Source organism: Hermetia illucens, chromosome 2 (genome assembly GCF_905115235.1).
Source record: "Hermetia illucens chromosome 2, iHerIll2.2.curated.20191125, whole genome shotgun sequence".
Lineage (NCBI taxonomy): Eukaryota > Metazoa > Arthropoda > Insecta > Diptera > Stratiomyidae > Hermetia > Hermetia illucens.
Window position 1 is genome coordinate 102,361,800 of NC_051850.1, and position 13,796 is coordinate 102,375,595.

The 13,796-nt window shown below is 41.6% G+C and overlaps 1 protein-coding gene across 1 annotated transcript; it reads right to left on the bottom strand.

Moving 5' to 3' along the window:
* Nucleotides 1–1,832: 1,832 nt before the first annotated feature.
* On the bottom strand, nucleotides 1,833–11,126 carry LOC119650059 (zinc finger protein on ecdysone puffs). The gene is made up of 4 exons (XM_038052549.1): nucleotides 10,958–11,126; nucleotides 5,782–6,081; nucleotides 4,317–4,522; nucleotides 1,833–3,374 (listed from the first exon to the last, which is right to left on the bottom strand). Exons 2-4 carry the CDS (start codon nucleotides 6,070–6,072, stop codon nucleotides 1,979–1,981), a joined length of 1,893 nt encoding a protein of 630 aa, XP_037908477.1. The 5' UTR covers nucleotides 6,073–6,081; nucleotides 10,958–11,126; the 3' UTR covers nucleotides 1,833–1,978.
* Between the last annotated feature and the right edge of the window lie 2,670 nt (nucleotides 11,127–13,796).

A 13,796-nucleotide genomic window follows, 5' to 3' on the forward strand; every position in this document is an offset into this window, starting at 1 on the left:
GATTATGATTACATTTGGAATAGGTTCTCCCTCTATGTCAAAACTAATACCGGCACCGAAACGCACTAATCAAGACCTTGACCATACCCGATGAAAGAAAATGCACACCCCCTCCTAAGCTCAACGCAGAACTACGTTGCACTCGCCAGTTATAACAAAACATATCCGCAAACAGTACAAATATAGGTTGTCCACAAAGTTTTCGCACAAATCAAAGACAGAATTCAGCAGATAAGTTTATAAAAACCTTTAATTATTTAATCTAATATATAATTGCCTCCATTAGATACGACTTCCCTCCATCTATCGGGCAACTTCAAAATCCTCCCTCTATAAAACTCTTCCCCCTTCCCCTCAAAGTACGTGCGAAGTGCACTTTGGAGGTCAGCTTCAGAAGTCATTTTTTTACCATCCAGAAAATGTTGGAGGGACCTGAACAAATGGTAATCAGAAGGAGCAAGGTCGGGACTATACGCAGGATGACTCAACTTCCCAGCCAAGCTCACTCAATTTTCGCTGAGTAGTTAAAGATGTATGCGGCCGGGCGTTATCATGATGAAAGAAATATTTCGCCTGTTGACCAATGCTGGTCGTTTCGAACGTAGCTGGGTGTTTAATCTGTCGAGCTGCTCGCAGTACTTATCGGCGGTAATGGTCTCGTTTGGTCCCAAAAGCTCGTAGTGTATGGGGCCACGAACGTCCCACCATATACTGAGCATTCGCTTCTGCTGATGAATAGACGGCTTTGCTACCGATGGACCCGGTTGATCTCGATGAGTGTAGGCTCGTTTCTTCGCTACGTTTTCGTACACAATCCATTTCCCATCGCCAGTTACCAATCGATTCAAAAAAGGGTCGTTTTCGTTCCGTAAAAGGTTAGCGGAGCAAATTCTCACTCTATCGGCCAGATTTCGCTCAGTCAGTTCGTGCGGTACCCACTTTGTGCTCTTCAAAACATATCCAAGACGCGTAATGGCTACTGCTACTCCTGATTTTGATACACCGAGATCCTCTGCAAGCACACGTGTCGAAAGAAAAGGATTCGCTTCCAGTTTGTTGCGCAGGATATCGTCGTCAATCGTATAGGGTCTTCCTGAGCGAGGTTCATCTTCAAGTGTCAGGTCTCCGCTGTAGAATTTTTCGAACCAACCGTAAACTGTCCTGCGCTTTACCTTTCCTTCACTGAATACCTTCGACAAATTTTCAATCGCCTTCGGCACCTTCGTCCCCATTTGAAACTCGTACAAAATGCAATGACGAAAATGTACTTTGTCGAATTCCATGTTTATCCTTGAATATCCTTCACAACACTGATCCTTCAAGGATAATTTACCATGCATTTTATAGTTAGGACTCTGACCTTTCCATTGGGATATCACATGTTGTACCTGCTGTTTTGGTTTGTCTGCTAATTGCTTTTTAATTGTCACATTAATATTTGTGCGAAAACTTTGTGGACAACCTGATACAACCAACATCGCGTAGACCTACTCTTATGGCTAACCCGTATGGAATCCATCTAAGTCCGAAAATTGGTAGAAATGAACCTTCTTAAATGCACGGCCTCTTTGGCGACAACAAACAGTAAAGCTGATAGCTCTTGGTAAAATACTCGTTGAAGGACCTATCAACTATTTAGCTCAGGAGCACCAGCGTTTCCTATGCCTCACCCAAAATCTAAGACTATTCTCTTTGGCTAATTACTCCGAAAACATAACCCTTCCTTGTTAACCAAGCAAAGCAGCCACTATACAAACCTTATCCAACCACAGTTCATTTGCTTAACCTCCCTGGGAAGCCCTTTGAAATATCCAAATGTCAAAACAAAAGTCTGAGGTTCCATACATCTAAGACTGTTGTGTTTATTATTTTAAAACCGACATACAAGTTAAGTAATGTATAATAATTATTGTTACAGAAGCACAATAATTACGAATGTTAATGGATTGTGTACTTCTAAAAGTAAATACCCTTAAAATTAATATCTATTGTACCGGCCGCGACCTCTTCCACGCGGAGTTCCCTTGGCGGCAGCGGCTCCTCGTGGATTCGGGGTGTTCTTTTGTGCAGCGGCGCCTTTTTGTGGAGATGCAGATTTCGGAGTTGCTGGTGGATCCGGTTTCTCTTCTTTTATTTCTTCCTTTGCGTCATCTTCCTCTTCCTTCATTTCAGCGTCCTGGGTACCATTTTCATCGGCAGCGTCCTTCTTGTCGTCTGGGTTTTCGTTCATCTCAACATCTTCGTCGTCAGCGGTGGCTTCTGAAGGATCATACAATTCATCAGCTGCCTTCTCTTCGCCCTCGCCATTTTCTTCCTTTACTTCGCCGTTCTCTGCAGCTTCCTCGGCCTCGGCTGCTTCCAACTTGCGCTTCTTGCGCTCACTTTCTTCGATCGCAGCAGCTGCACGTTTCTGTGCGATCTTGGTGTCACTAGCCTTCTCATTAAGGAATTTGACAAATTGACGGTGATGGTAGGCGGTACGTGAGTGGATTTCTGCGGTCTTCTCATTGTCAAAGAAGCGACCGCACAGGGCGCATTCGAAACACTCGAGCTTGGTAATGAGACTGCATCCGACGGCTCGTTGCCAGTTGTATTTGGGAATACGAGCATCAATCTCGACAGGGATTTCTTCCCCCTCGTTGTAGTCAAGGATGACATCTTCGGGATCTTCGATGACAGTCTGATTGGCCTCATCATCCTCCTCTTCCTCTTTCTCAGCGCCTTCCTCGCCTTCCTTTTTTTCACCGTCTTCACCTTCGGCCTCGCCGTTCTCTTTCTTCTCCCCATCGGCTCCTTCCTCACCTTCACCTTCTTTCTTGACTTCAGTCTTCTTCTTCTTCTTGGTTGGTTGCTTAACGTCCTTCAATTCGTCTTCTTCGGTGAGGACGGTCAAAGTATTCTTCTTACGTTCGCCAACCTTAGTATTACGCTCGGCAGCCTTTTTCAAATGGTCTGGAGTCAAAAGATGAGTGTCGAACTCAATTCTAGTGGGGAACTCCTTGCTACACTCCAAGCACTTAGGATGCAAGAATTTTTTCAACGTCAAGTGACCCTCTGATTTCCTATGGGAAGACAAGTGCCCATGGAAGTGGAGATCGCACATTGTGCAGTACTCGGTCTTGTGACTCTTGCCGGATTTTCCCATGCGCTTGAGACGATCAAGCTCGATCAGTTTCAGTTGCTCAGCAATTTTGGCCTCTTGACGGATCATGTTGGCCTTTAGACGATAGCTTTCCTCAATGCCTTCGCGCATCATTAAATGGGTTCGGCCCTTGATGTGATTCTCGAATGAATTCGAGTCCCACATGTGCTTCTTGCAGAGATGACAGTAGAACATATCGTTCGGGACATCAGCGTAAATCGATTCCTTGGCACTGTAGTGTTCAGTTTAAAGGGAAGAGAGAAAAAATGAAGGAATGTTAATTTTAAGCAATTCAGAAAGTCAAAATATGATTTCAAATTAGCAGTCCTTATGAGAACGCTGGTGGTTCTGCAGTCAGCTGGAGATTGTTTTAAAATGTACCGACGAAATTCACATGAAATCCGGAGTTGGTCGTTGGTCGAGTACCTACAAAGGCAGGATACAAACAGATAGGAGTTGCTGGCCTGCTATCCAACCACTAAAGATGGGTTCCAGTAAGTGCCCCTCTCGCAGTAGCCCAAAGCAAGCAAACCCGCCTCCCTTCTGTTTGTTTCCTTAAGTTGTAAATTCAAAAAATCGTAGCTACGACGCACCGTTACAATTACACGACTGATTTAAAATTAAGACTACTGCATATATTACTTTAATTTAATAATTATCTCAAAAATGTGAAGATCCTAGAGATCGCCAAAAGCGCAACAACGCTAACGACCATACGTCGGAAATCACCGATCCATGTGAACTTCGCTTTGTGTGCTGTGTCTAGTTTCAGAGGAAGGTTCTCATAAGGGCCGCAGAGAGCACAACGAGATGTCCGATCGTCATTCCATTCATCAAAGATGCGCCTAAAAGACCAGAAACAGTCCTACTTCGGTTCTCGATATCGAACACTTTTTCTGAGCTTTGGAATAGAAACTCGAGATTGAAATCTAATTGAAACGAGCTCTTGGCTCTAATCAAAATCGTAGGAAGATAATTTTAGATGTCTAGAATGTACAATTGCAAGAATATCTTTTCTGAATTTTCTTTTCTGAACTACTCTAAGAAGAAAGTTTTCTTTTGAAAAAATCCTTAAGACAAAATTTTGTTATCACAATCACAATTCGAGTATGTAGTAGTAAGTAGAAATTTTACTTTTGAAAATTGAATGAGAAAATTTGTTTTTCGCTCTTACCTCTCGGATTTCTTTTTTTCAGTTTTATCGCCATTAGCTGAATCCTTTTTATTTTTAGAATTCTTAGCCAGAAGTTTCTTGGCACGATCAAAGGCATTCTGTTTACGAATGCCGCCACCTTGCTTATTGCCAGTTTTGGAGCCACCACGAACGAAACCTCCTTGCACACGACGATTATTACGATTACCACCAGGTCGATTGCCAACCTTTGTGCATAAGATTGCAGAACAGATTTGCAGGTGCAATTGATCCAAACATGCGACACAACCAGGTTACCACCCATTTATGATTTGTTGGTTTGAACAGAAGAGTTCACCCAAACGCACACCCGAACACGCCGTTCAGCGAATTTCGAAATCATGCCACGCATGCCACATATTTTCAGCACACCCATCGTGTTAACATGCGAACCGGGTTCGCGTACACAAGGGAATTTCAAGAAAAACGTTCCCCGCAAGGAGGTCGGAGACGACCATTGTGACAAAATGTGCGTGAAAGGCGTTCGGCGGTCAGTGTCAATGCGCAGTTGGCAGTTTTGGTTTATTGAAGTGCATTTGGTGTGGTTGGTTTGTTGATTGTTTTTGTACGAAACAGGCAATCGATAGTTGCGCATTTGCGATATTAGTTTTTGACATGTGTGAGAAATATTTCGAAGCACACAACAGGCAGTAGTTGAGAGTAGAGTTGAGAAAGAAATTTAAAAATAATTTCATTTAGTTACATTTGCTTGAATAGATGAAGATTATAAAAGTTTACATTATAATAATTCTATGCATTTAAAATAGAAATAAACAACAGGTGTTGCTGCACTTGTGCATTCATTTGTCAACGGCCGGCGATAATCGGCGGCGCTGGGCCGACGCTACCGCGCCATTTTGTCTCTTTTTAAAAAACTCATGCAACGCTCGCTGCAATAACGACCCTGTCGTCACAATTTCTTTTACTTCGACAACAAAAAATCAATACGTTCGTAAAACTAATCAAAACTATATACACAATGCGTAGAATCTCGTGATAATGCAGCACACAATAGAGGCAGCAATGGCCGTCTGTTGCTTCACTGAAAAGCATCCTCGTCAATCTGCATCACGTCTGGTTCGCTTGGGCAATCATTTTAATCGTTCAAATGTAGGAAAATTAATTGATTTGAAGTGAGATGAAGAAAATAAAGGATTCGAAGGGTAGAAAGTAATTGGAATAAAAACTTGTTAACGGAACATATGAACATGTAAAAAAAGTTGGACGAGAAAATGATTTTCCGTTTCTATTGAAAGTCTCCACGTGAGCGACAACAATGCAGAAATCTGAACGGAAGTTTCTTGTCGAACAGAAAGCGTATTGCTGTCACTGCCTTTTACCATGATAGCTCGAGCAAATCGTTAGGATGAGAATTCGTTTGCGATATATCGTTTTGACGAAGTACTTAGGAGCTATGAATCTGTTAGCGTCGGCTATCGCTACATACCTGGCGAGTTCCACGATTTCCGCCGATGCCACCGCCACCACCGCGGGGCAAATCCAATAGAGATGGGGGATTCTGATTCCTCAGTAAATTGTTCAGAAGATTGTTAGCCAGAGTCAAGGCTTCGGCATTCATACCTTGACCACCGCCGCCACCGCCACCCTGGCGCATGTTGCCAAAATTGCCTCCGTTGGCGTTTTGATTATCCCAAGGATTCATGTTGCGCCCCATGGCCCCAGCGTTGCCATAGTTGCCACCGCCAAAATTACGACGATTACCAGAACGAAATGCCATTTTTATAAGCTGAAATGAAAGAGAAAAATACGGGGTTAATTTTAAGGGGTACCTCAAAACTAAAATAAATTCGTTTACATATATTATAACACACAAAATACACTCAATTAGTACCAAAAAACAATTGTCATGATTACCACAGGCAGATAGTTTTTAATATCCTTTCTCCACGGAAAGCTCATCAACATTTTGCTAGGTGATCCAACAATGGACGTTTAGAAATACATCGGCCAACATAAAACGACTGCTGGACGACCCCCCTGGAGCTGCATAGTGCAGAACAAACGAAGAATGCAAGTCCCACAAACTTTTGGGATAGTTGATACCAATTGGTGACGAAAACCCGATTTACTCAAAAAATCCTAAACTCAAGAAACAGAGGTGCATCCGAGGGCATGACCCGCGTGCTAGGCTTCAGAAATCTAGCAAAACATGACAATACTGAACGACTACCAACATTTAATTACCAATTTGTTATAAATCCGAACATCTGAAATTCTGGTTTGTAAAGAAACATCCATCAAACCTCAAGACAAGTCGGGACGCTTCAGGTATGAAAGGTTTTGTGTATTTCTTTTATAAAGACATTTCAGTGTGAAATTGTCCGATTAGTACGCAACACCATATATGCATATATTATGTGAGAATATTAACTTTCGGGTGATGTTGACATTCAAAATCTTGAATTTCTAACGTGACAACTTTGACCTATTGCTGCTTTGTTAGTAATAGTGCGATGTCCACCAAACTTGGGTAGGATCAAGCTCTATATTATAGCCTACATTGCTACAAAATTTCATGCAAGTAGGATGAATTTAAGGGGGATTCTGAAGCCAATTACTGAAAATTATAGTAATATACTATTGTGGACTTTATTTGAAAGGATATCGATATGGAAGGTATTTCGGACCCTAGCCACCATATAGTGGCCGCTTCTCAATTTGTTCCAGATTTTTCGGTTGGACAGTTTTTGAGAATGGCGCCATTAAATAAATTATCACTTTCGACCCCCCCCCCCCCCCCCGAACTCCCCGCCTTTCCAACAAATGTCAAAACTAAAAAAAATTACACTCCCCTTAAATTTCACGTAAAAGGATGTAACTCAATGTATGCGTGAGCGTTGAGTTCCCACTTTTCCACCACATTTGGTGTCAAGTGTTGTTAGTCTCCGAGAAAAGTGCGTGTGACGGACGAGCACACAGACAACAAACCGATTTTATTAAGGTTTTCTTTTACACAGAACTTTAAAAAGTGACCAGAATATTTGATCTCTTTAAAAGAAAATAACTTAGATGTTCCTCGCAAGTGGATGAGACCTCAACTGTTTGGAATTTTCAGCGACGCGGATCAATGAAATAGTTTTGTTTGAATTGATCACCTGTTGACCAACCGGGGGAAGAGGCGGGAATTTAGTCATTTATGTGGCAAAGTGATGCCCCTCTCGCACATGCGCAACGCTCTCCAATGAGAAGAAACGCGAATGTACAATTTTACATGTCTTCCGCGTAGACTATTTGAACAAGCTCGGCGCTTGTTTAAAGATCGTATACCAGTGAATATCCAAAGCAAATATTCAATCTTTGTTGTTGCGTTACACGGCCAGTTGGGTGCCATTCTGTGAACTCGTGAAATTGTGTGTCCGGAGTTAACCGAACTGTCAAAAGCAGCAGTCCCTAAATTGGTCATTAACAGCAAATCATCTTGTAAACCATCGTAAACTAAAAAATGCCAATGATATTGAATCCCGTGTAAAGTTCCACTGTCCCGATTGTCAAATGGACTCTTCGCTCCGTGCAAAGTACACTCAAGGAAACCCACCAGTGTCCCTCAAATGAGACACTATAAAACGTACACGACGAAGAGCTCGCCAACAAAGCCACAAGAAGACAAATCCCATTTGATTTGATTTTGACAAGTGACAGCAGTTTCCGAAGAAAAACCAATTTAAGAGATTTAACTAGAATGCGCACCAACTCAACACTCGATCAGTCTGACTAGACTGATAAGTCGGAGTAATGCAGTTGTCATTGTTTTGCTAATTTTGTTTTTTTTTCTTGTCTATAGTGAATACGTCAGTCCACTTTTGAGAGACTTATAGCAGACTAATGAAATACTGGGTACATAACCATTTCACGTAACATTCCAAGTTTTGGTTAAGCCTATACTATCGGGCACCTTAAAACAAGTCGGGAAGCTGAACGCTTCAGGTACGAAAGGTTTTGTGTATTTCTTAGTACGTCACACGTAATATATGCATATATTATGTGAGAATATCCACTTTCGGATGATATTGACATTCTTCTTGAATTCGCAAAGAAGCGACAGTTTTGACCTTTTATAACTTTGTTAGTAATAGTGCGATTTCCACCAAACTTGGTAAGATCATGCTCTGCTATACCCTATATTGTTGCGAAATTTCGAGGTGCTAGCATAAACTTAAGGGGGGTTTTGTAGTTTTGATAGTAATATACTACTGGTCGCCAACCAAATCGCAATTCATTGGACACAGAACATGCAACTTGACTAGTCAATTCATTAAATCCTAAGATCTTATAGCGTAAAAATCATGCAATGAGCGATTGTTGATGATGCTTTCCATATTGCAAAAGCTGAAACGCCACCCAGAAATATGAAAAAAACTGATCTTAGTCGCATAGTCGCAACTCTGACCAGCTTTGGAACTTCCTTGGTGGGCACATCCTTAGCCTGCCATCAAATGACTCATACATTGACAAGTCGTGCTGACGGAAACAGTATATCAATTTCTGGGTGGTTGACGAAATTACGTCTCATACCATGGGGAAAACTCTGACTATGCAACACCACTCTATGGACTGCCTTATAGAATAAACAAAACTTAAATCTGACATTTAGATGCTGCCAATATGAAAACCTGTAGAGAAAACATATTTCGTCATCTCTGAGGGCATTATGGGCACAGTCGAAGTGCAGCTTCGTGGAAGACTAGAAAATTTAATACCGAAAGAATTATTGCTTTGATAAGATAGAAAAATATAGAAATTCCGGCCTGAACTGCAAATTGTTCTGACAATTTTGTTTTGGGATCTTTAGTGACTTTTGCCAAAAACTGCCGTGTAAATGCCAGCGAGATATTTTATGTAAAACGTGACAAAATTAATTATTTCCTGCTAAAACAACAGCACGGCGACCACGTAAATTGAGGATTTTAACTACTTATTTACGCATCTAGTACTCCTGGGTTTCTCCCCTACAATCTCCCCCCGATACTCTCTGACAAAGGGCTACACAAGTGCCAAATGATTTCTGAAAGCGCATATTCCTCCTTTCTTTAAATCAGTGCAATTATTGAAAACACGCACCCAAATACCTGTCTTGGGCATACTTTGGATCTATACTTGGGGTTCTAAATGAATTTTTACTTTTAACTCGAGAGACTACGGAAATAATCAGTTGTAATTATTTTTCGGCTTCATTTACAATTCTAAGAATTCGACAACTACGTACCCTACCCTACTCCCCAAAAACCTTTTCTGGTCTTTGCTACAAAGTGATGGATTTTTCCCAATTTTACGTTCGTTTTAAGACAACATACCAGAAACATCCCTGGCCTGAACCGTAAATCCAGTAGCGGACCCTTACCTCTTACTATTTAAAAGAAACGAGGGGACAACTCTCAAATAAAACCAATGAAATTGAAAAGTTCGCAGTAATAATCTGGCATTTCTCTCGAAATCACAGTAATAATCTGGCATTTCTCTCGAAATCACGTCTTGAAAATAGAAAATGGACGCAACCACGGCGTGACTCAGCCGCAGCGAACAGCTTTATCAAATTAATAGGAAAACTACAAAGCTAGAGTCAACGCTTTTCAGCAATTCGCATCAAAGCCGGATCTCTTCAACTCCCCCCGCAACCCGACCCAATGGAAATTTCGCCTCTCCCAACACCGGCCGGCCGGCGTCATTGCGGTTACCGTGAATTAAGCTCACGCCATGGAATTCGCCGGAGCCAGAGCAAACCTCGCATCTCTAGAACTATCTGCCAATAGACGCGCCATTCGGCCAAGCACGCGAAACACGTCACCGCGGCGGAAATAAGGTCAACTACACCTAACGGGAAGCCGTATCGCAGGTCCGCCTAGGGAAAAACCCGAACGAAAACCTGCAACTTTTCAGATTACTCAGCGGCGGACATTTTTCCCCGTAGATTATCGATCGGCCCATAGGACGGCGTTTCGCGCTGGCCAAGAAAATCGATACAAAGTCCGCATCCCGCCATTTTGCTCAGAAATCTTGAGACGAAGCGGCCGGCACATGGCACGGAATCGGCGAGTGATACCACGATCGAGCAGAAATTAACTCAAACTTCTCGACAGCGAATACGACTTTGTTTTAAACTAAGAATGAGAAGGGCGGGACGCAGAGAGAACATTTTAATGGACTTTCAAATCAGGCGTTCTGGTTGCCTCGCAAGATGGCGAACCTGAGATGATTCGACGGAAAATGAAATCTGAAAACAATAACGAGAGAACCAAGCCTTCGCAATTATTATCCAAATGATGTGCGGAAAACACTCTTAATAACATACACCAGGGAAACGGGGCCCTAGCTTCAAACGCGTAAATCGTGGTCTACGCCGCCATTAGCGACAGCCCGCATTTACATAAAAATTCACGAAAATACGTAAAGTTCCACACCGAATTCAGTATTTCTAAGAAACCCAACCCGAAACTAACAAATTAAACATAACTTGGGCCGCCTACTCAGCTTAAATCAGCCAGAGAACCCGACTAGCCCGAGAACGAGTCACAAGGACAACGCGCAGAAAACTTAGTAAAACAAACCCAACTTCCTCGTAAACTACCCGCCAATAACCACAACAAGATATCAGAACTCGTACATACCTTAAATTCACTTTTACCACTTAAGTTTACACAAGGAAAATTTTCAACCAATTTTCCTAAAAAATGGCGTACAACTTGGGTACTTGCCCACACAAACTGCTCACAGAGAACTAGACGAAGTGCGACTCAATCGCACGAACGACGCAACTGAACTGATGCCGAGAGACTTTTCGTCTGCCAAAGGACAGCTCGCTGTTCGGTCAGAAACAGTATGTGGATTGGGCGTACCACCGACCTCTTTTGGCAACTAGCGACAACATTCCACTGTTAAAATCTTCGAGTCCTTTTTGGATAAGATTTGCTTGATAGGATTTTAATTGATAGAAAGAGGCAATTAGCGTGAGCAATTACTCAGTAACAAATTTCGCCCTTTCTCTTCATTGCAATAGGCATTTCAGGACATCGTCATTGTTTTGAAAATTCGATTAACTAACTTCAAATCGAAAATAAAATTTGCACACCATTCTACTATCGTTTGTAATCACGACGTGACACTGTCTAATTGTTCTTCTAATTGTCTTAGCCCGCATATTCATCCTAAATAAAAGGGAGAGCAGCAGCTTCTTTCAGTCAGACTTGAAAGGTTTCACTCGACTTTCTGCCGAACTCGCCTTTTCCGTTGAAACCGTTTTTGGAATTGATGCAACCTTGCGAATTTTGAAAGTTGCGGATGGATTCCAAGCACAGAGGAAGGCAGCAAGTAGTCGCCGAAATATGCATATTCACAAAAAATAAATTTTTAATAAAGTTACCGGAAACAGTTTTGGATTTTTTATTTATAGTTCCGAGTTTTGCGTATGTAACGCGTATATGACTTCCTTATGTAACAACGCATAATGCGCTCAGAAGTCTATATTACATAGAACCCAGAATTCGGAACGTCTGGCCGCGTCCTGTGTGTATATAACTCTAAAGGGCCATATGCCGCGGCTAAACGCGGTTGAAATGACTTCCAGTTCTCCAACCGCGTAAATAAACCGAAACAATTTATTTCAACTAATTTGAATATTTGATACGATGCACTTGGTCAGCATCATCATCGGCATAACAACCGGTATCTGGTCTAGGTTTAATAAGGCACTCCAGACAAACCGGTTTTACGTCGAGGTCCACCAATTCGATATCTCTAAAAGCTGTCTGGCGTCCTAGTCCTCCTCCACCTGAGGTAGGGTCTGCAACGTCTTCGTTTTCTACCATAGATATTGTCCTTATAGACTTTCCGGGGTAGATCATCTTCATCCATTCGTATTAAGTGATCCATTCACCGCGGCCGGATTTTGTCCACAACCAGACGGTACTTCTATAGGCTACGGAATGATCTATCCTATTGTAGGGGACCAAAATTCTTCGGCGGATTTTCTCTCGAACGCGGTCAAAAGTTCGCAATTTTTTTGGTTAAGAGCCCAAGTCTCTGAGAAATACATAAGGACTGGCAAGATCATTGCCTTTTACAGTAAGAGCTTCGATCTTATGGTGAATAGTTTCGAGTGGAAAATTGTTTGCAACTGAAATAGACTCTGTTGGTTGCCAACAACTTTGCATGGATTACATCGTCATAGTTGTTACCGGTTGTGATTTTCGGCCCTAGATAGGAGAAATGGTCAATGGTCTCAAAACTGTTGTCTTCTATCTTTATTATTCTTATTTGACCAGTGTTGCTGACGTTGCCACTATATTTTTTTTCTTGCCTTCATTGCAACCCAAGATCTCGCGCCGCCTACTCGATCGGGATAAAGGCAGTTTGTACATCGTAGGTTATTCTTCGCATAATGTCGATATTCTCAACATAGGCCAGTAGTTGGGTGGTCATCCGGTGTGATGGCCGTTTGTTTTTGTTTTTTTTTTTTTAGAAATTTGTTGTGAAGAACTGGATAAAGATATAAATACGAATTTTTCACCATAGATTCATCAATATCTTGAGCGTGCATAGTAATTTTTCCAGCCTGATCGCATAGTTCATTATTGAAATACAGAGCAATTTATACACCCATCTAAAAAAAACGGTGTTTTTCTGCTGTCATGCTAGAGGGCGCTGCAATCATCTTAAAGACAAAAAAAGTAAACGGCATTTTAACGTACAGACTTAGCTACAGTTCGCAAACTAGGATTATTAAAAAATATTATAATAAAAATTGTTGGTGCCTTGCTAAACTTTTTTTTTGAATTTTGGTGTTTTTTACGGCTTCTTCAATGCACAAAAAAAACTACTGAATGAATCGCAATTATCCTAGTTTGCGGACCGTAGAAATATGTTCTGAATAAGCCGTAAAAATTTCAAAGAATTTGATTTGATAGATTTTGGGCCATAGTGTGGCCATAGTGGCACCCGATTTTCAACATGCAGTTTCGAGAAAAATGCATTTAAAAAGTAGAATCCGATTTCTAGCCATAAAAACTTAACTGACCATTAATCTGCTATACCTAGTAAATAAACTCTAGGTTCATGTACAGCCTTGGCTTCAATTCTGATCCTTTTAGTGAAATCATTCAAACGTCATTCGGACCGATAAATACGAGCTTTATTACGGCGATCGACATAAATCTGGCATGTGACTTATCACGTGTTTAACACTATAATTTCCGAACGACTCCTATCAAAAAATCACTTTACCCATATATTCTACACTATATCTAAATACAATTGATACCAAAAAAAAATTCGATTTCGCGGATCCGACACACGGGGTGACCCACTTAAAGAGGATGATGCCTCTCAGTGTAAAGTGTGTTTGTGGCCGTATCGATGATGACGTTCTTCAAGTCGCAATAAAAATCATTTATCGATGCTTTATCTCCACGACCTCTGTTCACTGAGGCTATTGCGGCATCCATTTCCCCC